The sequence below is a fragment of the Gobius niger genome (genome assembly GCF_951799975.1).
Source record: "Gobius niger genome assembly, chromosome: 4".
NCBI classification, from domain to species: domain Eukaryota; kingdom Metazoa; phylum Chordata; class Actinopteri; order Gobiiformes; family Gobiidae; genus Gobius; species Gobius niger.
Window position 1 is genome coordinate 1,049,619 of NC_136855.1, and position 27,788 is coordinate 1,077,406.

General features: G+C 49.5%; 1 protein-coding gene across 3 annotated transcripts; it reads left to right on the forward strand.

The window, feature by feature from the left end:
* Window positions 1-11,797: 11,797 nt before the first annotated feature.
* Window positions 11,798-27,229, forward strand: LOC306962424 (SKI family transcriptional corepressor 1 homolog-B-like). Of its 3 annotated transcripts, none has more exons than XM_079555547.1 (8): window positions 11,798-12,014; window positions 14,030-15,579; window positions 16,059-16,125; window positions 16,639-16,707; window positions 16,787-16,873; window positions 20,548-20,622; window positions 25,969-26,043; window positions 27,110-27,229. In XM_079555547.1, the coding sequence occupies exons 2-8, from the start codon at window positions 14,038-14,040 to the stop codon at window positions 27,202-27,204; spliced, it is 2,010 nt and encodes a 669-aa protein (XP_079411673.1). In that variant the 5' UTR covers window positions 11,798-12,014; window positions 14,030-14,037; the 3' UTR covers window positions 27,205-27,229. The 3 variants fall into 3 exon arrangements, with proteins under 3 accessions (XP_079411673.1, XP_079411672.1, XP_079411674.1); XM_079555546.1 differs by having other exon boundaries at window positions 27,107-27,218; XM_079555548.1 differs by having other exon boundaries at window positions 16,787-16,846; window positions 27,107-27,218.
* The last annotated feature ends 559 nt before the right edge of the window (window positions 27,230-27,788 follow it).

The window sequence follows — 27,788 nt, forward strand, 5'->3', positions numbered from 1 at the left end:
TTGTCACTTTTTTGTTGCGTTTTTGTCACATTTTTGTTGCGTTTACATCCTTGTTTTCTTCTCGTTTTTTGTGGCTGTTTTGGTGCTTTTTTCCCCAAGAGGCTTTTTGATTCGGGTAAAGCCAAACTGGAGAAAATGGGGTCCGTTCAGGTGGGAGTTAAGAGGTTAAACACACTGAGTCAGGATCGACATATTTGTGGTTTATTCCAGACTTTTTATCAACAATGAGGCCGATGCACATGCTAACCGAGCTAACCGAGCTAACAGACTAGCCATTGTCCACCGGCATCGCCCTTTTATCAAGCGTATGGGCTTAAATACTGGGGGGACCATGGGGAGGAGGGGGTTAGTTAAAGGTCTATAGGACATGGCAGAGGCAAAGAGGGACGAGTTTGCCCCAAAACAGCAGTTGTTTTTTTAGGCCTGATACGATTCCAAGATGCGGCTATGCTTTATTTTCAGCCCCGTCAGCGCAGCCGGATCAGACAGGAAAGAGAACAGCAACATCCGGACATTCTAATTTTCTATTTAAACTTGTATTCTGGGTTTTAAACACAGAATTATGACTTTAAATCTCGTCATTTCGACTTCCTGTTGGACTTTTGGATGTTTTTTAACATGGCGGAATCGGGCTTCCAGAGTTTTTCCCATCGTTTCCAGTTAGTCCCAAATTTCTTTTGTTCCAAACTTTCCCCCATTTTGTTTTATATTATTTTTTTCCCCATCTTTTTTTATTTTAAAGGGACTATATGGAGTTTAAAGACGTTAAAACTAAGTATGTTCCTCCCCTACATGTTCCTCCATGTTCCTCCATGTTCCTACATGTTCCTCCATGTTCCTCCATGTCCTCATGTGTAGAAAGAGCTCAGACCTGTTCACCACAACGGCCTCTGAAATCCTGCACTGAGAAGCTGCAGTTACACGTAAGACCTGAGGGGGCAGTAGTGAGTATAAAATGCCCAACTTCCATCTAGTCCCTTTAAAGCACCGCACTGGCATCATTTAGTATTTACATTAAAAGAGCTGGAAATACCTCACGTTTTTCTCCTGATTGTGGTTTTTGTCTCACGTTTGTGGAAGTCGCTCCTCGTTGCGTCTTCACTCAGAGGCGTCGCTCGTCCAGCTGTTCTCGCTCGTCCAGCTGTTCTCGCTCCTCCCTGATGTTTCAGTCTCAGTCGACGGAAACATGAGCGTTTGACATTTGTTACTATTTATTCCTCTGGCCCGTCGCTCTCTCAAACACCAGTTTATGTTTTTATATAAATGATTGTTTCTGTAACATATTTATTGTTTTTACTCTGGAAGGTCCAGGAGCTGCTTTTGTCGTACGTCGGCACATAATCCCAGATGCACAATAAAAGTCTTTAACCCACGCTGAGCCTGGAGCTTTATTTGGAGGGAAAACTTTTATCTAGAAACCTCTTGATTCTGGATTTTAAAGAAAATATCTTTTTCGGTGCTGACGGGATTCACGGCTCTTTTCTGGAGTCTTTGGGATCCGTTCTTTTCAAAGAGCCGTTCGTAATGTTAATGAAAACTCACGATATCCAAAAAAGAGGCTGTAACAAATCCTGTTTAGTGCATTTAGCTTTGACTTTAGAGCAGGGGCGCATCTGGTTAATACTAACTTTCTCCCATTCATTCTCAATGGCAAATATAGATGCAGTTCACTTTTTGGCCACCTGCGACAAATTGGGGGCGCTGTTTCGCTCCTTTTGCAAAGTTAAAGGGGGGGTGTTATGCAAAATGTACTTTTTCAAGCTTTCCATCATGTTATTCTGTCACTCCCTCATCAAAAAACATGCCTGAAGTGTTGCCTTGGCACATTCACGTATTTTTGAGTAATCTGTACAAACTCTGATGGCGGCCATTTTAGGGATAGGTTTGCCTGAGTCCTCCTAGGAACGCCCCCACCTCCTGGAGACGCCTCCGAGCTTTGGTCACCAGCCGAGTAACCGACCACTGCTCCTCAGCAGAACCCCCTCCCCACTGATGCCACAGACAGCGTGTGGAGGGGGCGTGTCTAAAGGCTCAGAGGTTCTTAAAGAGACAGAGGCCTATTTCAAGACATTCACTACAGCCATTTTGAGAGAGACATTTTATACAAGGCAGTTATTCTAATTTACTGCATTTACAGACCAACAGAAGGTTTGTCATCATTGTAGTGAGATATAGACTGGTGCTATGGGGCTGACAAAAGCAGAACACCCCCTCTTTAAGGAAACATTGTTCTGGTGTCTTGTATTTGTCAGTCATAGAGCGTCACAGCATCAACTTCCAACTTTTTTCCAAATTGTATTGCCAAGGTCGTTGACATTTATGACTTATGAAAGAATTGACACTTTCAAATTGTTCTTTGACTTAAAGAAATGAATGAGGTAAAGTCACTGTAGGTGCTGCAGGTACAGGTGCTGTTTACATTTTGCACTATATTGCTACAAAAAATGATTTTGTTCCACTAAAACTTGGCTTTTGTAGCAGGTTGTTTGCATTGATAGAGTTAAATGCAAATGTAAATAAAGTAACTAGTATTATTTGCAGTTATATGTGTTTCACGCTCGACATCGCTGTGTTTGACCCTTCGGCACTTTTTCCTTTTGGCCCTCGGAGACAAAAGGTTTGGGCCCCCCTGCTTTAGAGCTTTCACTTCTGTTTGTTTAGAGCGTGGTGTCCTGCACTGGCCAGGTAAGTCTCTCACACATGGATCAGTCCCTCTAAGTCTGGTTTTGACTCATGTTTTTAAAGCTGCTGATGTTCAGGTCTGAGTCCAGGATCACTCTGAGATTTATAACCTGATCTGTTGGTTTTAGAGCGAGAGACTCGAGGTGTCCTTCCTCTTCCTCCTCCGCAGCTCCCTCCGCTCCACAACAGTCTTTCACCACCTCTCCGTTCGTCCCTTGTTTCCTGCAGCTCCTCTCGGCGCCTCAGAACCTGCGGCGTCTTCATCCTTTTGTGTTGGGGTTCTTTTGGGACTCTTCGTGAGGCCGTGATAATAAACTGTCCGAGCGGCTCTTCGGGATCAGGGCGTGAGTTTGACGTGTTTTCTTCACAGAGACGCGACATTTGGGCGTCGCCCTCGCCGTGACCTCCCGTCGTCAGCGTCGCTCGCTCTAAAGATCCATTTACGTTTCATAATTAATCTGACGGCCTTTTAATTAAGAGCCGCGTTTCAGCTGAATATTAATAAGAGAATCATGAAACGTGAACGCAGGAACATCAGGAGTCGGAGCCAGCGGACCAGGCTTTAGTGTCAGCCATTTTTACACCTTTAATGCTTAAACTTACCTTTAAATCAATCAGCAGCGTTGCCACGGGTTACGGTAAATAAAACCATTCCTGATTCCTCGTTTATAAAGTACTTTTCATCTTTAAGCTCAGAATGTGACGTTCAGTATGTCTATGTCTGAAAGGTTCCTTTACAAAAACTACAGAAACTGTTTGTTTAAATACCTTGCATTTGATGTTCCTCAGAGGGGTGTCCAGAGGAACATGATGCCCCCCGTCCCAAACAGGCGAGGATCAAAACCAGTACTAAGATCCAGGGATGAGGCTTTGCCCTGATGCACATGGGACTCACTTCTGCAGAAACCACCACACGGCGGGGGGGGGGGGGTCAATGTAAAGTCTAGGTGACCAGATCCCCCTTAGACTCTCCAGCACGGCGAGGAAAAACTCAAAAACCAGGGGGAAAACGGAGAAACCTCAGGGAGAAGCACAGAAGGAGAGATCCAGGAGAGTCCGGCCCTGACCGGCTCTTTGACTCACACAGGAGAGTCCGGCCCTGACCGGCTCTTTGACTCAGACACAGGAGAGTCCGGCCCTGACCGGCTCTTTGACTCACACAGGAGAGTCCGGCCCTGACCGGCTCTGGGACTCACACAGGAGAGTCCAGCCCTGACCGGCTCTTGGACTCAGACACAGGAGAGTCCGGCCCTGACCGGCTCTTTGACTCAGACACAGGAGAGTCCAGCCCTGACCGGCTCTTGGACTCAGACACAGGAGAGTCCGGCCCTGAGCGGCTCTTTGACTCAGACACAGGAGAGTCCGGCCCTGAGCGGCTCTTTGACTCAGACACAGGAGAGTCCGGCCCTGACCGGCTCTTTGACTCAGACACAGGAGAGTCCAGCCCTGACCGGCTCTTGGACTCAGACACAGGAGAGTCCGGCCCTGAGCGGCTCTTTGACTCAGACACAGGAGAGTCCGGCCCTGACCGGCTCTTTGACTCACACACAGGAGAGTCCGGCCCTGACCGGCTCTTTGACTCACACACAGGAGAGTCCAGCCCTGACCGGCTCTTGGACTCAGACACAGGAGAGTCCGGCCCTGAGCGGCTCTTTGACTCAGACACAGGAGAGTCCGGCCCTGACCGGCTCTTTGACTCACACACAGGAGAGTCCGGCCCTGAGCGGCTCTGGGAGAGTCCGGCCCTGAGTCCGGCCCTGAGCGGCTCTGGGAGAGTCCGGCCCTGAGCAGCTCCTGGACAGGCCTGACCCTCAGGATCGGTTACCCCGGTCCCAGAGCTGTCAGCCTCGGCCTCTCTGATGATGACGCTGATCCGAGCGTCCCGTATCGAGCGGCGTGTCCTCCTCACTCACAACACGCCGACCTCAACGGCAGCTCCGGGAACACGATCCACCTCGGCTTCAAACCGGACTGATTTACTCAGAACATGAGGATCAGGATCAGAAACATTATGACCAGAGCTGTAATGACATGGTTTAAGATCTCTGAACGGACAGGCTAAGGTTAAGGTGGCGGCTCCAGGAGGGGATATCTACAAAAATGCTAAAGAAAAGTCACATAGCTGAGAAAAGCACTTCACAAATCGTCTTTTTTTTCACTGTTCACATCAGCCTGCTCCGCCGCTGGGAGTTCTGGGTAAAATTGACTGAGAAAAAGATCCGGCTCTTTTCACAACTGAGCTCCTGTTTGAACTGTTCACCTTAAAGAGCCGTTCAGAAGAGCCGCACGGTCACGAACGTCTCATCACTCATTTTCCCCCAATTTTCTCACCATTTCTCCTCTCTTAAAGGTCTCTTAAAGGTCCTAAATCCTGCAAAATAGACTTTGTGGAGCTTTTTTATCCATGTTGTTGATATTTCTTATCAAAAACAGCCCAGTGGTTTTTAGCTTCATTCTCACAGCTCTAATAATCTTTTTTACGTCATAGAGTCAAACAGGAAGAGCCCGACGTCTGTGATGTAAAGCCTTAGGCCTGATTTTAATTCATAAAACTGCCTTTTCATTATTTCTTCCGCTGCCCCCGAAGCCCCCGAAGCCCCTGAAGCGCCGTGTCTTCCGGGTTATAAAAATACCCCCAGAAAATACTTATATTTCTCACAAAAAAGAGTGCTCCATAGTGGTGGAGGTACAATATATCATATAAATGCCTATACTTTACTTTGGAATAGCAGGATACAGATCCTACAGGCGTCACTTTTTTGTTGGGTTTTCATCACATTTTCAGCCCCCCCCCCTCAGAGCCCCCCGGTATCTCCCTCTCTCTCCTGAATGAGCGGCTCCTGCTCCGCCGTCCACACGTTCCTCTCGGTTTGAGCAGAAACACTTCGAACAGGCTGAATATCAAACACATTATCCGAGCATGTGTCTTCATTTGTGTCTTCATTTGTCCCCCCCCCCCCCCCCCCTCGCCCCCCCCCCCCGACCTTTCCCCGGACGTCCCGGTAGATTAGCGCGCGCTGCTCCTCTCTGCTTAGCGCCATTAGCCCGCCCCCTTTATCAATGTCCTGTAATTATAATGTCACAGCTTCATTCGGGGACGCCGCGGCGGTGAAAGTGCGATCGAAGCGCTCTCTGCGGCGGGGGGGGGGGGGGGGGGGGGCGAGGGGGGGGCGGGATCAATACGGGCCCGTCCTGAAGGGGCATCGATCGCCTCTGAAATGGGATTTATGGGGGTCAGCGGCGTACGGGACAGTCGCTGTGAATGATCCGACACAGGCCAAACATGTGAGACTTCAGGGACGAGGCCGATGCTGAAGTATGGGACGTCTGGAGCCGGAACCAGGACTGTGTGTGGGGGGGAGTGTGTGGGGAATGGGAAGAATCTGGGGAAATATCAGGGGAAAAATGGGTAAAAAATAATAATAATTTTTTTAAAAAAACTGGTGAAAATAAATAAAAATGGGTAATAAATTGGGGGTATTAGTGATTCAAAAAATTGGCAAAAATGTGCGTTTGGAAATGAGCTCTGAGCTCAATCCGGCGTATTTACAGCAATAGGCGTTCCTTAATGTAAAGTAAATGAATAAATAAAATAAAAGTGGGGCGAACATTCAGGGGGGAAATGATGAAGTGGAACAAAATGGAATGAATGGACTGTTTTAGAATGTGATGATGTCATAATGTCAGATGGAGGGCGGGGCCAAGACAACTATAGATACAGACGGCATCTCGTCATAGAAGGGGGCTGTTACGACCCGGCTCTGCTAGTTAAGGACGTAACAAAAACCAAGATGTCAAATGGATAAATAAAGTTGTAATTTAATAAAAGGAGTGTAAAAGGTAAAATGAACAACGGAGGGACATAAATAACAACCAAAGGCTATTTACAAAAGGTTAACCAAAACAAAGTTACTAAAACAAGTGCACACAACCAACTAGACAAAACTTACGAGTGTCTCCCACAGCTTGTCACAAAAGGCCTAAATAACAAAACGAGTGACAAACAAAATGAGACACAAACTAAAACGAGTATTCCTGGAAAACAAAGTCATGACAGACACGAAGGAACACAGACACGAATACAAAAGCAAATGCAAATGCCGTACTGGTCACAAGGACCAGCAGCCCCGAATGAGCCATGGTGGAGTCCTTTTATAGGAGTGGCTGCACAGGTGGCTTCAACGAGCTCTCCAGGTGTTGAGCTGCTCCCCCAATCAGGCGGCCAGGATCCCAATGCGCTCCACCAATCGCAGCCCAGGACCACAGCAGCAAATTTACATGGAGGAAAAGCAGGTTTTGGCCACACAAACAAAAATATGCAAAAAGGAGGGAACCTGGAGGCCTGGGGCGGTAACAGGGGCGTGGCTTCGCCGAGGGGGAAAATAGAATCTTTAGAGAAACACAATTTTTCAGTCTTTTTATCCATTTTCTGGTGGAATATCAACTTAATTATGTATATATATGGATATTTTGTTTGTTTAGATAGAGTGTTCAGTAGAAGTGAAAAAATGGCAGTTGTAGCAAGCGCTAGCTAACCGTTAGCATTAGCCCGATGCTAACATGTAGCATTATGTTAGCATTCTCCGTTATTCATGTATTTATGGGCTGTTGAACCTCTTTGCTCCTCCCCATGTCTTTGTGTCTTTATTTAGTATGAAATATTTTCATAATTCAGCATTTGTTAAAGTCGTTTTTGAATAATTAGAGAAAATGTACATTTTTTCAAAATTGTTTTCCCCCTTAACTGTTTTCAAACATGACCATATATGGGCGATTCCAGAGATGCCGTCTGTATCGATGGGAGAAATGCAGTTTTTGGAAGAAATCTCCAAACTGAAAATGAACAAATGTTTTTCCTCTTCAGTGTTTGATCGTGATTGGATTCACTAACCTGTGATATTTTTTTTTGTCTGAAAGTCCTTCCATCACACGAAAAATAATTGAGAAAATAATTGAGCATTGGTTCATATGAGCCGACAGAGGAGACAATGAACTTTGGGACAGTTTTTGTTTCATGTGGATTCCTCCGGTAATGACTGAGATATACCACAGTTACCACAGTTACCATAGTTGCCGTCAGTTGTTAAACTATGGCTCTTTAGGATGTGGTGATGTCACGTGAACGCAGCCTATTGTGGAAACTTTCCTTCATCTAAATAAATGAACTTCAGCCCAAACCCTTTGTTATAAACTGGAGCCTGGACCAAAGCTCGACCCGTCCTGAGGTTCTGAGCCAGAAGGTCTGAGCCTCGTTCCTCTGCCTCCCTGTTTAAACGCTGGAATGGGACGGCCCTGTTTAAACGCTGGAATGGGACGGCCCTGTTTAAACGCTGGAATGGGACGGCCCTGTTTAAACGCTGGAATGGGACGGCCCTGTTTAAACGCTGGAATGGGACGGCCCTGTTTAAACGCTGGAATGGGACGGCCCTGTTTAAACGCTGGAATGGGACGGCCCTGTTTAAACGCTGGAATGGGACGGCCCTGTTTAAACGCTGGAATGGGACGGCCCCTCAGAACCTCCTGAGCTTCTGGACGATGAGGTCGGCTCACAGACCGTTTACCCTTAAAGGAACAGGTGGGTGTTTTCCATACTGAGATCTGTTCTTACCTTAGACGAGTTCATGTGTACCTGTCTGGTCTTCACGCGTGTCCTCAGTCACGTTAGCACAGACGGCGTTAGCATTTAGCCTCTCCCTCTCTCCTCTATAGCTCCAAACCAGGTGAAGATAGAAGCTCCCGAGCTCTTCACGTTTTCCTTATTTAAATATGGTTACGTGAAGTGTTACACGATAAAGTATAATTACACACAATTAAACAATGTGGATTTTCTAAGCGGATAAAAGGGGAACTATATTGTAAGGCGTAATAATACCAGGAGTAGTTCCACATCCGCGCAGTAATATCTTCACTTTACTGCGCGGACGCCGAAATACTCCTGGTAAAAAATGCGATTAATTAATTACTTTAATCCCAACTCTCGTCCTGACATAAGAACCCGCCCCTGAGTCTCTTTTCTCCCTGACTGACCCGGACACTTGAACGCCTCACGGTCGCGCTCCCCGCCACGCGCTCCCCGCCACGCGCTCCCCGCCGGCTCCTCCCGTGTCACCGCGGCGCACCTGTCTCTCCTGGAGGATCATCCTAAAGACTTAAACCGTCGCATCAATATTTCAGCCCCTGCTTTGTCTGCGCTCCCACAATAACGAGGGCGCGCACAATGACCGCCTTAATTAAACCCCCGCGCGCGGCGCTCACGTTTCCGCGCAGCCGCGTGGACGCCGGGGCCGCGAGGACGCCGGGGCAGCGAGGCCGCGCGGTAAATAATTCAAGGAGACGAATAATTACAGTATGAGATTGTAATTATTGCAGCGCGTGGGGGGAGGAGGGGGCGGGGGGGAGGATCAGGTTCTGTCCATCAATATTACAGCGAGGTAAAGACGGGCGTAAGCGGAGCCGGGGCGCGCGGAGACGGGCCGGCGCGGCGTGGGCGCGGCGGAGGATCAGGTGACGCTAATTGCAAAGCAGAGCTCGCGCTAAATGAAGAACAAAAGACGTTTACGGTAAAGCAGTGAGTACAGGCGCGTGCGGGACAGGCGGGCGCGGGGCGTTCAGGGGCAGCGGGACGGGCGGGCGCGGGGCGTTCAGGGGCCGCGGGACGGGCGGGCGCGGGGCGTTCAGGGGGCGTTCAGGGGCCGCGGGACGGGCGGGCGCGGGGCGTTCAGGGGCCGCGGGACGGGCGGGCGCGGGGCGTTCAGGGGGCGTTCAGGGGCCGCGGGACGGGCGGGCGCGGGGCGTTCAGGGGCCGCGGGACGGGCGGGCGCGGGGCGTTCAGGGGCAGCAGGTAAGCTCCAGTCGAGAAGCTTAGATTTGGGTAAAGCAGGTAAATACACGGCGATGATGAATGATCTTCCCCGGAGTCTGGGCACTGGTGGTGGTAGAGGGTGAGGCACGGGGCGGAGCTGAGGACCAGGTTGAGGGGTGGGGGAGGGGCGGAGGAGGGAGGAGCACAGCTGGGAAACGGCCGAGCAACGCCCGATAAAAAAACACGTAAAAAACCTTTGCAGCCATAATGTCAACAGTCTAATCAAATCTAACCGATAAAGTGAAAGTAGCTGAGCTCTGTGGAGGCGGTCGGTCCAGTCAGAGTCATGTGTGTCTCTGCTCAGAGCAGGGAGCCCAAAGTGGGCCAGAGGGTGACCCACCTTTGCCTCTCGTATGGTTAATACTAACGCTCTCCCATTCATTCTCAATGGTAAATGTGGTTGCAGTGCACTTTCTGGCCACCAGTGTAAAGTTGGGGGCGCTGTTTCACTCCTTTCACAAAGTGAAGGAAACACTTGTGTCTCGGGGTTTATCAGTCACAGAGCGTCGAAGCATCAACTTTCCAATTGTTCCAACGTTTGCGATGGTTGTTGACGTCAACAAAGGACAGATAAAAGAATGTAAACTTTCAAAATGATCTAATGGCATTTTCTTCTCGAGTTACAAATGAATGAGCTGAAGTCTATGCAGGTGTTGTTGTTTTACACTGTATTGCTACAATAGCTGATTTAACTCTACTAAAACTAGATGTTATTTGCATAGACAGAATCACCTGCAAATGTAAACCAATAAAAAAAAGAAAAACTATTATTATTATTAGTTCTATGTGTTTGACCCTCTGGCACCTTTTCATTTTGGCCTGGGAGATAAAACCTTTGGCACCGCTGTCCAGAGGAGGAAGGTCCTGCTGTGAATGCGCCTCACTGTTGTTTTATTGCTTAAATCATTTAAATATTTAACCATCTTTGCTGCTCAGTGACTTTTCAGTCAGAGAAAAGGTTTGACTTTGCTCTTTTGTTTATGTTGTTGCACTTTAATGAAGACACTGCAGGTGATGGAACATTTTTAAATGTACAGATTTCAGTTTGAGTCTTTTACTGTCGATCTCTGGCTTAAATGTGAGAATTCTTCATCATTGTTTCATATAAAAACAAGGTGTTTTATGCCTAAAAATGCACCAAATTTCCGATCTTTTCAGATTGAGCTCAAATGTAAGGTTTATTTAATGATAAATGATTTTCCAAGACTTTTTCAGACGGGATTGTGGATTTCATGTTTAGTTTTAAAATAAACTGTTTGTTTGTGGAAAACTCTGTAAAAATTTAATTTTTGCTTTGTTTTTTTTTTGACATTCAAAACTCACTAAATCAGGCGAGGGATAGTTTTATAATAGGTATAATAGATGTGGGACGACAGATGGAAATGAGCCCGAGGCGACAGTCCAGTGTGGCTCGTTTACATGCGTGAGACCCATGTTCAGTAACATGCACTGTCCCAAACAAACAAACCAATAAAGAAATAAAATGAATAATCTAATCTCAGACAAAAAGACTCATTTTGGGATTTGTTTGGACGATTCATATTATTACTATTACTATTATAAGAATCATTTATTATACGACTGATCTTCATTGTGATAAATGATGAGAATGATTTTCTTATGTTTGACTTTTTTTGTCTCATTTAAAAAAAAAAGTCTTATTTTAATTGTAATTTATTTGATTTTATGTGATTTAATCCTCGTTCCATCGACTCTTGTTCCAAAACCTGCATTAAATGTCTCCATTCAGTCATTTTTCAGCCTGTTTTGTTCAGATGCATTTCTGAGGCTCGGTCTCTTTAGTTTATGTTCAATGAGGATATTCTCATTCATTTTTCATCAGGATTTTCTGGATCACATTTGTTTTTTGAATTAAAAAAAAACAATATTTCCTGCACTTCTGCCCCAGCCCCGCCTCGGCCTCGCGGAGCTCCGTGACACAAAGATGGACGATGAACTCTTTTAAAATACTGTTAAATAAAAGACACAAACACGTGAGATTGGGAATAAAAATAAACTCATTTAGCCCGCAGTGTCTTTCCTTAATTGTAAATCCATAAAACCCATTGAAAAAAAAACAGACCAAAAAACCCCCACGTGAAATAAGTCTGGTTTAATTCTTTTCATCTGCCCCGAACATGAACAGCCTCGTGTCGTTTCCAGTTTAGTCTCTTTCTCCTCGGGCCCTACAGTGTCTGGAACAGCCTCTGATGACACCGGAGAGGGAGGGAGGGGGGAGGGAGGGAGGAGAGAGAGAGGAGAGAGGTGACACGTGCCTCCCGTGCGCGCACCATTCACCTCCGCGCGCTCCGCCAGGATGGAGGTCCCGCTGCTGCTCTGAGGCTCCGCGCGTGGATTAACCGCTTTTCTGTTTGGAGACGCTTCTTCGGGAACTCTTCGGGAGTCTTCGGGAGTCTTCGGGAGTCTTCGGGAGTCACGGACCCGCGGACGGACTCGGGGCCACGGACAGGTGCGTGAGCGACGGCGCGTGTTTGATCATCGCGAGGCGGGACGGCCAGAGCGCACGGATCCCCGAAAACACCGATTTAACGTAATACGTGTTTGGGGAATTGGAAGGAAAATAATGCGTAATTGCTGCGTTTAAAGACCGCGGGAAAAGGCAAACAGGGCCTCCGTGTGTGAGTGAAGGACCGGGCTCTGTGTGGAGGATCATCCCTCACATCCCGCTGATCAAATGTATAATATATAATATACTCCTGAGTTATTTAACCTCTTACCTCCCGCCTGAACCGAGCGCATTTCTCCTTTACCCAAATCTAAAAGCCCAGCCCACAGGCCAGAGTGACGCCGGAGCGAAGACCGACGAAACTCATCGAAATGGAGCTTTTTCCCGCGTCCTGCTCACTTTTTTTAATCGCTTTTTTCTCACGTTTTTGTCGCTGTTTTATGTTTTTTTTTTTTGTCTTTTTGGTTTTAGTCACATTTCATCGCCTCATCGTCTCGCGCTCTTTCCTCGCTTTATTGTCGCGTTTTCATCCCCGTTTTTTACCGCGGCTTTAATTCGGGTAAAGCCGAACTGGAGTAAAATGCGCGCGGTGAAGGCGGGGTCAGAGGTTAAACGGGGATTCAGGAAATCGTCGTTTATTTATAATTCTCCTGAGCCGGTTTTGTATCGAATTACGAACCTTTACGCACAGAAATACGACGCGTTATTTCTCTGCTGTTATAAAAACACATTTAAATAGACCTGGATTTAATAATAATGACGTGATTTGTCATGAATTGTATTAAAATAATAGAGCGCAGTTATAGTAAAAACCAAAAGGGACAAAGTAAAATAACTGACGCTTTAAAGTGTTTTTGCTCCGGGTCGTGTCATCCCCTCTTTCAGTCATGTTGAGTTTTGTCACTTTAAATATTTCCTTTACTGTTTCCCATGTTTATAATAACTGTAATGACTATAATGAATTCTCAGGCCTTTGTTTATTCCAGGGCGGCGCTGAACACGCGCTGCGCCGTTACGCGCGGGAATAACGCGTCTCCGCCGCCGCTTGAACCGTCACCGCCAGTGCCGTTGTTTTATGTGTTTTATATGTTTTCTAAAGGAGTAACAGTGTTTACGTCATTACGCGCAGTAACAGAGACGAACGTGAGGCTCGCGCGGTCAGCTGCGTTAATTATAAACACGGCTCGTCTTTTATTAACTGTGTGGAGCCGCGCGCGCTTAGATCTGTGTAATTACCAGGAAAGCGGCTTACCGGGCTCCTCTCCGGTAAGCGCATTGGCGCAGCTCAGCCGCTGCTTCCTTCTGTCCATCGCGCGACAAGCGTCTTACACTCGGTAAGCGGCGGGATCTAACGGGGCTGATCCACTCACCGGCGCACCGGGCGCACCGGGCTGACCTCACTTCACCGGGAGTGTGAGAGGCGTTTGTGCAAGGCCGTAAACACGGAGTCAGTGACGCCTTTCAGAAAATACTAATACTAATAATACTAATTCTAATAATTCTACTACTACTAATAATAATAATAATACTTATTCTAATAATTCTACTATTACTACTACTAATATTAATAATAATAATAATGATAATAATAATAAAGCGTTCGTCTCAGAGTGGCTTTACAGTTTGGTGAATTATTCACTCACTCCGGGCTCGGTGACGGTGACTCCGTCTGCACCATCAGCGACACCACCACTCACTACATGCTCCAGGCTTCCTGGTGTTTCCCAAACGGTCTCCCATCCAAGGCCCGCCCGGCCCGGCCCTGCTGAGCCTCTAAGGTCTGACGGGATCAGGCAGAGCCATGGCGGGACGGGAACTCTATTGTCATGATACATTTGTAACGTGATCAGATGTTGGGTTAGTGGGTCGGTTTATTTGGTGTTTTCTGATGTTGGTGCAGTGGTTCTGTCCCGTCTCCCTGCGGAGCGTCCTGTCCCGTCTCCCTGCGTCCTGTCCTGTCCCGCCTGTGACCTCACTGTAATGTCCCGCTGCTCTGACTGACCCTGTATCTGCTGCAGGTCTGAGGATGGAGCCGATGGGCCGGCCGCTCGGCAGAGACTCGTCTCTGGGCAGAGACTCCTCCCGAGACTCGTCTCCGCCGCTCAAAGACTCGGGGCTGAGGCCGAACCAGGTCAGCGAGACGTCCCTGTACGGGGTCCCCATCGTGTCGCTGGTGATCGACGGGAAGGAGCGCCTGTGCCTGGCGCAGATCTCCAACACTCTGCTGAAGAACTACAGCTACAACGAGATCCACAACCGGCGCGTGGCCCTGGGCATCACGTGCGTCCAGTGCACGCCGGTGCAGCTGGAGCTCCTGCGGCGGGCGGGGGCCATGCCCATCTCGTCCCGGCGCTGCGGGATGATCACGAAGCGCGAGGCCGAGCGCCTGTGCAAGTCGTTCCTGGGGGAGCACAGCCCCCCGAAGCTCCCGGAGAACTTCGCCTTCGACGTGTCCCATGACTGCGCGTGGGGGTGCAGGGGCAGCTTCATCCCGGCGCGGTACAACAGCTCCAGGGCCAAGTGCATCAAGTGCAGCCTGTGCAGCATGTACTTCTCCCCCAACAAGTTCATCTTCCACTCGCACCGCAGCCCCGAGGCGCGCTACCTGCAGCCGGACGCCGCCAACTTCAACTCCTGGCGCCGCCACCTGCGCCTCACGGAGAAGAAGGCGGCGGACGACATCAGCCACGCCTGGGAGGACGTCAAAGCCATGTTTAACGGAGGCAGCCGGAAGAGAACTCTGCCCCCCTCCCCGATGAAGGCGCAGGCCTCCTCCGGGGGGGAGCGCAGACCCGACGTACCCCACAAAAGCATGCGCTGCGAGGACGAGTCGGGCCCCGCCCGCAGTTACCCGGTGATCCCGGTGCCCAGTAAAAGCTTCAGTCTGCAGCTGCAGAAGCTCCCGCCCCCCCTGTTCCCCCCGCCGTACCCCTTCCCCAGCTACGGCCTGTGCCCCAAGAAGAGCGACGAGCCCAAGGCCGTGTCCGGCCTGCTGTGGCCGGGCACCAAGGAGCTGTACCCGGCCTTCCCGGTGTTCTGGCCCGGGCCTGGGGGGCTGGCCGGGGGGCTGCCCGTGCCTCCGTACCTCGCCTCCCCGCACAAGCCTCCGGCGGAGCTGGGGGCCCGTCAGGACCTGGAGGAGCCCACGGACCAGAGCCACCGGAGCCCGCCGCTCAACATGGGCCCCGTGCACGAGGAGCGCTGCTCCAGTGCACACTCCTCGTGCACGCGCACGGACGACGACCGCTCCGGGGACGAGGGCGCCCACCGCAAGATGAGCTACGTGTCCGCCTTCCGGCCCGTGGTGCGAGACGCCGAGAGCATCGCCAAACTGTACGGGGCGCGCTCCGGGCACGTGTCCCCCGACTTCATCAGCGAGGGCTCCAGCCTGAGGTCCGCGTCCCCCGAGAGGGACACGGAGGACGAGGACCCGGACGTGGACGTGGACGAGTCCCCGGACGTGGACGACAGACTGTCCCCGGGACTGGAGGCCCTGCCGGAGCGAGCACGCAGCCCCGCGGCGCCGTGCACGAGCGAGTGCCCGGAGGACAGACTCACACGCACGGAGGTACGGCCGCAGGAAACGTTTGAATGGCCCCTGGGGGCCCCTGGGGGCCCCTGGGGGCCGCCATCAAAGTCCAATCAGCACGCGCAGACGCACACACATGCACACACACGCACACTCACACACACACACACGCACACACACACTCACACGCAGACGCACACACATGCACACACACGCGCTCACAAACACACACACGCACACTCACATGCACACTCACACACACACACACACACACGCACACACACACACACACACACACACACGCTCACACGCAGACGCACACACATGCACACGCACACACACGCACGCGCTCACACACACACACGCACAGACACACACACACACACACACACGCACGCCCGGAGCCACTTGAGCAGGACTTTCATCCCGAGCCTGAGCCGCGTCAGGACCGGCTCAATTACATGCAGATGCTCCGAAATGGCCCATAATTACGGCTCTTTGTGCGTGTCCTTTTACAGGTGCACGACGCTGAAAAGGACGGACACGCCGTCCCGTACGAGCCCCCGAAACTGCCCCGACCCAACGGTGACTATTCTCTTTACAATCAATACAATTATACACTATTATATATATATGCATATATGTATGTATATATATGTATATATGCATATATGTATGTATATATATATGTATATATATGTATATGTATGTATGTATATTAAATATATGTAGATATATTTAGATGTAATAATAATAATAGTAATATTATGAGTAATATACATATAATATATATACATATATATATATATATATATATGTATATATATATATATCACATATACACAATATATGGCAAGGCAACTTTATACCGCGCATTTCGTACACAAGGCAACTCAATGCGCCTATATATATATTATATATATATATATATGTATAAACACACATATATATATATATATATATATATATATATATATATATAATATATATACACACACATAATATCACATAATATATGTATAAACATATATATATGTATTTATTTATATAGCTTACGTCTATGCAGACGGGTCACGTGATCATTGTGCTTGTGTTTAGGGGTGCACGTGCCCGACCCTCAGCCCCAGCGAAGCCCCGCGCCGCACGAGGAGCCCAACAGCAGAGCAGGTGAGACACGCGCACACGCACGCACACACGCACGCGCACGGCCCGGTCCTAAATGACGCTCGTGCCCGTGTTTCCGCAGACGGCGCTTTACGCATCGACATCAGTGTGCACGAGCGAGACCTGGAAAACATGGCGAAAGGTACGATTCAAGACAGCAACAAGAAGGGTATTTATAATATTTGAATTATATCAAGTACTGCAATACTGTCTGTGATGTGTGTGCCGCGCGCGCGCGCGGTTCATTTGGAGAGGCTCTGTTTGATGTGCCTGGATCAGGTGCGCTCGTGCCGCGTGTCCTTTACGCACGGCCCGCTAACGACACCGCGCTGAAACCTGCCGCCGCTCGGGCCGCGCGTGCTCGCGTGCTCCCGTGTTTCCGCGGGCCCGGAGTGTTTCCTTGTTGTCAAACCACTTAATCACGAGATGTGGGAGTTTTGACTTGTTATTGTAACGCGCAAATCGTTTAGAGGCTATTAATATTTTAACGAACACAGCCGTAAGCCCGAGGCGCGCCAGCTAATTATTTTACAACGCTTGGAAAAACCCCGGGACTCCGTTATTATGCGCCGCCGCTCGGGGCTATGCGAGGCAATTACCGCGGAGGGGGAGAGAGGGGGAGGGGGAGGGGGGGGGGGAGGAGGGGGGAGAGAGATCTGCGCACGGAGACGCAGCGGCGGCTTTAACCGAATAAACCACCGGACAATGGAGCGCGTTACCGGGTTTACGCGCTCATTACGCTGCGTAAAATGGCCCGACTCTCGCGGGCGGGTTTGGTGCGGCGCGCGGAGGACGATGGGACATTTAAATGTAATTAAAACCTCCGATAGAAATAAAGGGGAGACGTCACGGCGTTTGCGCAGCTTCGTTAAATAAAAGGAGAATTACTGGGAATTGTTTTAATGATTTAAGATCATTTCAAGTTTTGAGCAAAGGTTTAGGATTAAAGCGCGAGGCTGCGGGTCTGAGGGACCTGCGCAAATACACACTTTTATTTATGATACTTTAGCTGCAGAGGCTGACAGAAATATGAGGGAAATCAAGTTTTCTCTGATTTAAGACGAGATAAAACTCGTATTTTGGGCTAAATTGGTCTTTTTAATGTCATGTATTTATCATGCAGACCAGCAGCCGAAATAAAGTCATAGAAACTTTCACTGCAGAAAATCTTCACTGTTTAAATGATTCAATGTTTCTCCATTGATTTATTTGTGAAATGTTCTAAAAATGTATTTTTCTGGCTTTGTGGCGATAAAATCATCACATTCTGACTCTTGGACTGAACAATATTTTGAGAGATTTTCTCAGAGGGATTGATTCAAATCTAATTCCTGACCTGAGACGTTGAGTTTTGAATTTCCAAAAACAAGGAGAAATTTACAATTTTTTTTTTCCACAGATTTTCTCGATATGAAACATAAAACTTGCAATATTTTTTCCCTCATATTTAGGTTTAGGTTCATGAAAACTTTGACAAAACGTTTAACCTGAAATGTTTCATTTACAATAGAATAAAAACAGCAATAAAAAAACATCTATATTTACGTCTCTGCAGCAAACTGATATCTGGAAATTTAAATTTCAAATGCAGCGTTTGGCCTTAAAGTTTTAAATGAAAATGTTATTTTATATTAAAAATGTTTATTTAAAAATCTAACCAACAGCTCGACCCAGGTTTAAATGTTTTTATTTTGTGACATTTTAAAGACTTTTTCAGAGACGATTCTGGATCTGGTTTAGTTTTTGAACAAGATGTTTGAAAGTGGGAAAGTGTTTTTTGGATTTAAAGCTCAATAAATCATGTTCGGAATTAAAACATTAGAAATTAAAACATTAGAAATTAAAACATTAAAACATTAGATTTTAAAAGTGTGATGTTTATGTTGCCACACAAAAAAAGAAAATGACCCAAATAAATGTGGAGAAACACTGATCAGTGACTGTTTTTATTTTATTTTAAGTGTTATTTATTAAGAAACTAAACCGGCCCCAAACCTGCAGTGTTTCCTCTTTACAAAAACACTATTATAAGTTTTCTGACGCACGAGCTGAAAACGTTACATTTGAAGGCGTCACAGTCTGGGCTCAGTTTGTTTAGTTTCATTTTTTGGGAAAAAATGTTTTTTTAATTCGCCAAATAATTCCTTTCGGTTTTGTCTCATTTTGATCGATGAAAATCTCCTGAAATGATCTACCGTACCTGCATGTGCTAAATATAATAAATAAAATAAATATAGGATCTGCTGCTTTTGCTTTAACCTCTTAACTCCCGCCTGAACCGAGAGGATCTTTTTCCTCTCGTCAGCAGATTTTTTTTTTCCATCATTTTTTGTTGGGCATTCAACTCATTTTTGTAACTTTTTGGTCATTTTTTGTCACATTTGTGTCATTTTTTCGTCATTTTTAATCAATTTTTTTGTCATTTTTTTGTCACATTTTCTCACATTTTTGTCATTATTTCGTCAATTTTTTTTTTACATTTTTGTGACATTTTTGCCACTTTTTCATCAATTTTTTCTCACTTTTTTGTCACATTTCCATCATTGTTTTTGTCTCAGTTTTGTTGCTATTTTCACACCTTTTTTCCAGAAGCTTTTGGATTGGGGTAAAGTAAAACTGGAGAAAATGTTCGGTTCAGGTGGGAGTTAAGGGGTTAAAATGAAATCAAATATCTTATCGAACTCTATCTTAAAAAATATTTAAATCTTTGTTTATAAAACTGATAAAGTCAGGGGGAAAATGCCAAAATGTCACTGTCAGAAACCGTCCGTCTCTTTATAAAAAAAAAAAGATCCAGTGATGTTAAAGACTTCACGTAGATTTGATGTTTTGTTCTGTATCGGCTCCTCCGGCTTCAAAGCTGACGGTCCCAGGTTCAACTCCCACCTTTATGTTCTCCCTGTGTCCCAGCACTAAAACCATGTCAATCTGAACGAGTGAAGAACCCAAGTCCGTGACTCAGGGCTCTCAGTCGCCCAGTTCTTTGGGTCTGTACAGTGATGTTGCTTTTTGAGGAGTGTGTTAGGCTAGTGTATATGTTTTGTGCGGGTGTTTGCTGTACGATAGTAAAAGCCCCCCAGCTCTGACGCCGAATGGGCCGAAAAACGTGACTTAAAAAAAAAATCATTTGGATCCATTTTTACGTTCCTCGTCGTAAATGAAGGAGGAGACGGAGTTTGAGGTGGAGACTTAGACTTTCATCCAAAATGGTCGATATCCAATATGGCCGACGACGTTGCCGTAATAATATATTTAGCATAACTTGTCATGATGTGTCTGTCCAAAAGCTAACCACTGTGCCACCGCACTCACCTCTGCAGACCAACAGCTCCTCCCTCACTCCTTCCTGTGTGACTGAGGGTCACATGACCGGGTCACATGACCATAAAAGTACTTTCCTCCCCTACATGTCCTAATGTGTAGAGTGAGCTCAGACCTGTTCAGTCTGAAGTGCCGTCATGCACGAGCTCAATATAGAAGCTGCAGTTACACGTATGACCTGAGGGGGCAGTAGTGAGCATAAAATGACCAACTTGTATCTCGTCCCTTTAAATCCGTCACGGCTGAATCCAAACTAAATCCACCAGGGTCTAAACAGCTCCAGCTCCGTTTCAGAGTTTGTGGTAATATTTCCGTCTGACCCCGTTGTGCATGTTTTTTGTGGGAAACTGAAGCAGACTCTCAAAGGACCTTCTTACTGTGAGGCCTGAGTGCGAATCCCCCACAACAACATTATTCATAGACTGTATGAGATGACAGTAAATGTGACTGAGCCACAGCGGCCTCCAGGGGGCGCTGCCTGTGTCCTGTGGCGTTTGCTCTGACGCCGTGTTTGTTCCACAGAGGAGCTCCAGAAGCAGCTGGTGGAGCAGGTGGAGCTGAGGAAGAAGCTGGAGAGAGAGTTTCAGCATCTAAAAGGTACTTCACCTCCAAAACCCAAGACCCGAGACCCACCAGGTCCATCAGGTCTAACCAGACCCAGATCTAACTAGACCCAGGTCTAACCAGGCCCAGGTCTAACTAAACCCAGGTCTAACCAGACCCAGGTCTAACCAGGCCCAGGTCTAACTAGACCCAGGTCTAACCAGGCCCAGGTCTAACCAGGTCCATCAGGTCTAACCAGGCCCAGGTCTAACTAAACCCAGGTCTAACCAGACCCAGGTCTAACCAGGCCCAGGTCTAACCAGGCCCAGGTCTAACTAGACCCAGGTCTAACCAGGCCCAGGTCTAACCAGGCCCAGGTCTAACCAGGCCCATCAGGTCTAACCAGGCCCAGGTCTAACCAGGCCCATCAGGTCTAACCAGACCCAGGTCTAATCAGGCCCAGGTCTAACCAGGCCCATCAGGTCTAACCAGGCCCAGGTCTAACCAGGCCCATCAGGTCTAACCAGGCCCAGGTCTAACCAGGCCCAGGTCTAACCAGGCCCATCAGGTCTAACCAGGCCCAGGTCTAACCAGGCCCATCAGGTCTAACCAGACCCAGGTCTAACCAGGCCCAGGTCTAACTAGACCCAGCTCTAACCAGGCCCAGGTCTAACTAGACCCAGCTCTAACCAGACCCAGGTCTAATCAGGCCCAGGTCTAACCAGGCCCAGGTCTAACTAGACCCAGCTCTAACCAGGCCCAGGTCTAACTAGACCCAGGTCTAACCAAGCCCAGGACTAACCAGGTCCATCAGGTCTAACCAGGCCCAGGTCTAACCAGGCCCAGGTCTAACCAAGCCCAGGACTAACCAGGTCCATCAGGTCTAACTAGGCCCAGGTCTAACCAGGCCCAGGTCTAACCAGGCCCAGGTCTAACCAGGCCCAGGTCTAACTAGACCCAGGTCTAACCAGGCCCAGGTCTAACCAGGTCCATCAGGTCTAACCAGACCCAGATCTAACTAGACCCAGGTCTAACCAGGCCCAGGTCTAACTAAACCCAGGTCTAACCAGACCCAGGTCTAACCAGGCCCAGGTCTAACCAGGCCCAGGTCTAACTAGACCCAGGTCTAACCAGGCCCAGGTCTAACCAGGACCATCAGGTCTAACCAGGCCCAGGTCTAACTAAACCCAGGTCTAACCAGACCCAGGTCTAACCAGGCCCAGGTCTAACCAGGCCCAGGTCTAACTAGACCCAGGTCTAACCAGGCCCAGGTCTAACCAGGCCCAGGTCTAACCAGGCCCATCAGGTCTAACCAGGCCCAGGTCTAACCAGGCCCATCAGGTCTAACCAGACCCAGGTCTAACCAGGCCCAGGTCTAACCAGGCCCAGGTCTAACCAGGCCCAGGACTAACCAGGTCCATCAGGTCTAACTAGGCCCAGGTCTAACCAGGCCCAGGTCTAACCAGGCCCAGGTCTAACCAGGCCCAGGTCTAACCAGGCCCAGGACTAACCAGGTCCATCAGGTCTAACTAGGCCCAGGTCTAACCAGGCCCAGGTCTAACCAGGCCCAGGTCTAACCAGGCCCAGGTCTAACCAGGTCCATCAGGTCTAACTAGGCCCAGATCTAACCAGGCCCAGGACTAACCAGGTCCAGGTCTAACCAGGCCCAGGTCTAACCAGGTCCATCAGGTCTAACTAGGCCCAGATCTAACCAGGCCCAGGACTAACCAGGCCCAGGTCTAACCAGGCCCAGGTCTAACCAGGCCCAGGACTAACCAGGTCCATCAGGTCTAACTAGGCCCAGGTCTAACCAGGCCCAGGTCTAACCAGGCCCAGGTCTAACCAGGCCCAGGTCTAACCAGGCCCAGGTCTAACCAGGCCCAGGTCTAACCAGGCCCAGGACTAACCAGGTCCATCAGGTCTAACTAGGCCCAGGTCTAACCAGGCCCAGGTCTAACTAGACCCAGGTCTAACCAGGCCCAGGTCTAACCAGGTCCATCAGGTCTAACCAGACCCAGATCTAACTAGACCCAGGTCTAACCAGGCCCAGGTCTAACTAAACCCAGGTCTAACCAGACCCAGGTCTAACCAGGCCCAGGTCTAACCAGGCCCAGGTCTAACTAGACCCAGGTCTAACCAGGCCCAGGTCTAACCAGGACCATCAGGTCTAACCAGGCCCAGGTCTAACTAAACCCAGGTCTAACCAGACCCAGGTCTAACCAGGCCCAGGTCTAACCAGGCCCAGGTCTAACTAGACCCAGGTCTAACCAGGCCCAGGTCTAACCAGGCCCAGGTCTAACCAGGCCCATCAGGTCTAACCAGGCCCAGGTCTAACCAGGCCCATCAGGTCTAACCAGACCCAGGTCTAATCAGGCCCAGGTCTAACCAGGCCCAGGTCTAACCAGGCCCAGGTCTAACTAGACCCAGCTCTAACCAGGCCCAGGTCTAACCAGGCCCAGGTCTAACCAGGCCCAGGTCTAACCAGGCCCAGGACTAACCAGGTCCATCAGGTCTAACTAGGCCCAGGTCTAACCAGGCCCATCAGGTCTAACCAGGCCCAGGTCTAACCAGGCCCAGGTCTAACCAGGCCCAGGTCTAACCAGGTCCAGGACTAACCAGGTCCATCAGGTCTAACCAGGCCCAGGACTAACCAGGTCCATCAGGTCTAACTAGGCCCCGGTCTAACCAGGTCCATCAGGTCTAACCAGGCCCAGCTCTAACCAGGCCCAGGTCTAACCAGGCCCAGGTCTAACCAGGTCCATCAGGTCTAACCAGGCCCAGGTCTAACTAAACCCAGGTCTAACCAGACCCAGGTCTAACCAGGCCCAGGTCTAACCAGGCCCAGGTCTAACCAGGCCCAGGTCTAACTAGACCCAGGTCTAACCAGGCCCAGGTCTAACCAGGCCCATCAGGTCTAACCAGACCCAGGTCTAATCAGGCCCAGGTCTAACCAGGCCCAGGTCTAACCAGGCCCAGGTCTAACTAGACCCAGGTCTAACCAGGCCCAGGTCTAACCAGGCCCAGGTCTAACCAGGCCCATCAGGTCTAACCAGGCCCAGGTCTAACCAGGCCCAGGACTAACCAGGTCCATCAGGTCTAACCAGGCCCAGGTCTAACCAGGCCCAGGTCTAACCAGGCCCAGGACTAACCAGGTCCATCAGGTCTAACTAGGCCCAGGTCTAACCAGGCCCATCAGGTCTAACCAGGCCCAGGTCTAACCAGGCCCAGGTCTAACCAGGCCCAGGACTAACCAGGTCCATCAGGTCTAACCAGGCCCAGGTCTAACCAGGCCCAGGTCTAACCAGGCCCAGGTCTAACCAGGCCCAGGACTAATCAGGCCCAGATCTAACCAGGTCCATCAGGTCTAACTAGGCCCAGGTCTAACCAGGCCCATCAGGTCTAACCAGGCCCAGGTCTAACCAGGCCCAGGACTAACCAGGCCCAGATCTAACCAGGTCCAGGTCTAACCAGGTCCAGATCTAACCAGGTCCAGATCTAACCAGGCCCAGGTCTAACCAGGCCCAGGTCTAACCAGGCCCAGGTCTAACCAGGCCCAGGTCTAACCAGGCCCAGGTCTAAACAGGCCCAGGTCTAACCAGGCCCAGGTCTAACCAGGCCCAGGTCTAACCAGGCCCAGGTCTAACCAGGCCCAGGTCTAAACAGGCCCAGGTCTAACCAGGCCCAGGTCTAACCAGGCCCAGGTCTAACCAGGTCCAGGTCTAACCAGGCCCAGATCTAACCAGGTCCAGATCTAACCAGGCCCAGGTCTAAACAGGCCCAGGTCTAACCAGGCCCAGGTCTAACCAGGCCCAGATCTAACCAGGCCCAGATCTAACCAGGCCCAGGTCTAACCAGGTCCAGATCTAACCAGGCCCAGGTCTAACCAGGCCCAGGTCTAACCAGGCCCAGATCTAACCAGGCCCAGATCTAACCAGGCCCAGGTCTAACCAGATCCAGGTCTAACTAGACTCAGGTCTAACCAGGCCCAGGTCTAAACAGGCCCAGGTCTAACCAGGCCCAGGTCTAACCAGGTCCAGGTCTAACCAGATCCAGGTCTAACTAGACTCAGGTCTAACTAGACTCAGGTCTAACCAGGCCCAGATCTAACCAGGCCCAGGTCTAAACAGGCCCAGGTCTAACCAGGTCCAGGTCTAACCAGATCCAGGTCTAACTAGACTCAGGTCTAACCAGGCCCAGATCTAACCAGGCCCAGATCTAACCAGGCCCAGATCCAGATCTAACCAGGCCCAGATCCAGGTCTAACCAGGCCCAGATCTAACCAGGCCCAGCTCTAACCAGGCCCAGCTCTATCCAGGCCCAGGTCTAACCAGGCCCAGGTCTAACCAGGTCCAGATCTAACCAGGCTCAGGTCTAACCAGATCCAGATCTAACCAGGCCCAGATCTAACCAGGCCCAGGTCTAACCAGGCTCAGGTCTAACCAGATCCAGATCTAACCAGGCCCAGATCTAACCAGGCCCAGATCTAACCAGGTCCAGATCCAGGTCTAACCAGGCCCAGATCTAACCAGGCCCAGGTCTAAACAGGCCCAGGTCTAACCAGGCCCAGGTCTAACCAGGCCCAGGTCTAACCAGGCCCAGATCTAACCAGGCCCAGGTCTAACCAGGCCCAGGTCTAACCAGGCCCAGGCCCAGATCTAACCAGGCCCAGATCCAGGTCTAGCCAGGCCCAGATCTAACCAGGCCCAGATCCAGGTCTAACCAGGCCCAGATCTAACCAGGCCCAGGTCTAACCAGGCCCAGGCCCAGATCTAACCAGGCCCAGATCCAGATCTAACCAGGCCCAGATCCAGGTCTAACCAGGCCCAGATCTAACCAGGCCCAGATCTAACCAGGCCCAGATCCAGGTCTAACCAGGCCCAGATCTAACCAGGCCCAGATCCAGGTCTAACCAGGCCCAGGTCCAGGTCAGGACTAAAGCTCTAAAATGGACCATCAGGAGATGTTTATCTCATAAACTCTAAAAGGCGACAGCAGTGACGGGAAGAGCCACTTCTTTGGGATCTGTTTGTTCAAAAGAGCCGTTCAAAAGCCCGGCTCTTTTTTCTATTGATATTCTCAGAAGCCACTCTTTGCTAACAGCCAATCCCGTCTCCACAAGTTCTATCTTCACCAATCACAGACCGGAACCCAATTAACCACAGAAATATGGTTCTTCAATGAACTTAAGTTCCTGCTTCATCTTCTTGTTTCCTTTGATCGACTTCATTTTCATCTCGATCCAAATATGGATTGATTTGAGCAGCTCCTCAGGAGAGCCAGAAGGTCCTCAGGCACTTCCCAGAGTGTGTGATGTTTCAGATCTTTTCAAGCTGTGTCGAGTCAAACGTCCAGAGTTGAGTTTGGAAACGTTGGAGCCTCATGTTTGTGTTTTTCTTCCAGATAATTTCCAGGACCAGATGAAACGAGAGCTTTCCTACAGAGAGGAGATGGTCCAGCAGCTGCAGATCGTCCGAGGTACGTGTCCCTCATGTTGAGACGCACTTCCTGTAAACGTGACAGAGGGCGGGCCGTGGAGGGCGGGCCGAGCGTGGGCTGATGTGTTCCTCATGTGTTCCTCATGTGTTCCTCATGTGTTCCTCATGTGTTCCTGATATGTTCCTCATGTGTTCCTCATGTGTTCCTCATGTGTTCCTCATGTGTTCCTCATGTGTTCCTCATGTGTTCCTGATGTGTTCCTCATGTGTTCCTCATGTGTTCCTCATGTGTTCCTCATGTGTTCCTCATGTGTTCCTCATATGTTCCTGATGTGTTCCTCATGTGTTCCTCATGTGTTCCTCATGTGTTCCTCATGTGTTCCTCATGTGTTCCTCATGTGTTCCTCATGTGTTCCTCATATGTTCCTGATGTGTTCCTCATGTGTTCCTCATGTGTTCCTCATGTGTTCCTGATATGTTCCTGATATGTTCCTCATGTGTTCCTCATATGTTCCTGATGTGTTCCTCATGTGTTCCTCATGTGTTCCTCATGTGTTCCTGATATGTTCCTCATGTGTTCCTCATGTGTTCCTCATGTGTTCCTCATATGTTCCTGATATGTTCCTCATATGTTCCTGATATGTTCCTCATGTGTTCCTCATGTGTTCCTCATGTGTTCCTCATGTGTTCCTCATGTGTTCCTGATATGTTCCTCATGTGTTCCTCATGTGTTCCTCATGTGTTCCTCATGTGTTCCTCATATGTTCCTCATGTGTTCCTCATGTGTTCCTGATATGTTCCTCATGTGTTCCTCATGTGTTCTTCATGTGTTCCTCATGTGTTCCTGATGTGTTCTTCATGTGTTCCTCATGTGTTCCTGATGTGTTCCTCATGTGTACTTCATGTGTTCCTGATGTGTTCCTCATATGTTCCTCATGTGTTCCTCATGTGTTCCTGATATGTTCCTCATGTGTTCCTCATGTGTTCCTCATGTGTTCCTCATGTGTTCCTCATGTGTTCCTGATGTGTTCCTCATGTGTTCCTCATGTGCTCCTCATGTGCTCCTCATGTGTTCCTGTTGTAACTGTGGCCCTCTGTTCCAGAAGCTCACGACGCCCTGCAGCATTTCTCCTGTAAGATGCTCGGTCCTCGCCAGTGCAGCGGAGCGTGCACCTTCAAACCCCCCCTGCTGCCCCCGTAGACAGCGCCCCCTGCTGCCCCGACCGCGCCTCGGACTCCGGGACTCTCTGGGAGCTTTGTGAGGCTCACGCCGAGGAGAACCTGCTGGACTGAACTGCTTTTGGACACTCTGTATCCGAGTATCTCACATGTGCAATGATAGACGTGTTTATAGCTTCGTTTGGTCGCGCCGCGGGTAACGGAGCAAAGATCTGACCACAGGCTTCAGGAGAGGCTTCAGGAGAGGCTTCAGGAGAGGCTTCAGGAGAGGCTTCAGGAGAGGCTTCAGGAGAGACTTTAGAACAGGCTTCAGGAGAGGCTTCAGGAGAGGCTTTAGGAGAGGCTTTAGGACAGGCTTCAGGAGAGGCTTCAGGACAGGCTTCAGGAGAGGCTTCAGGAGAGGCTTCACCACAGGCTTCAGGAGAGGCTTCAGGAGAGGCTTCAGGACAGGCTTCAGGACAGGCTTCAGGAGAGGCTTCAGGAGAGGCTTCAGGAGAGGCTTCAGGAGAGGCTTTAGGACAGGCTTCAGGAGAGGCTTCAGGAGAGGCTTCACCACAGGCTTTAGGACAGGCTTCAGGAGAGGCTTTAGGACAGGCTTCAGGAGAG

Coding starts and splice junctions, on each gene's coding strand:
- LOC306962424 (XM_079555546.1), top strand. CDS start 14,038: ATGGAGCCGATGGGCCGGCCGCTCGGCAGAGACTCGTCTCTGGGCAGA. Junction 15,580..16,058: donor ACAGACTCACACGCACGGAG/GTACGGCCGCAG, acceptor GTCCTTTTACAG/GTGCACGACGCTGAAAAGGA. Junction 20,623..25,968: donor AGAGTTTCAGCATCTAAAAG/GTACTTCACCTC, acceptor TTTTTCTTCCAG/ATAATTTCCAGGACCAGATG.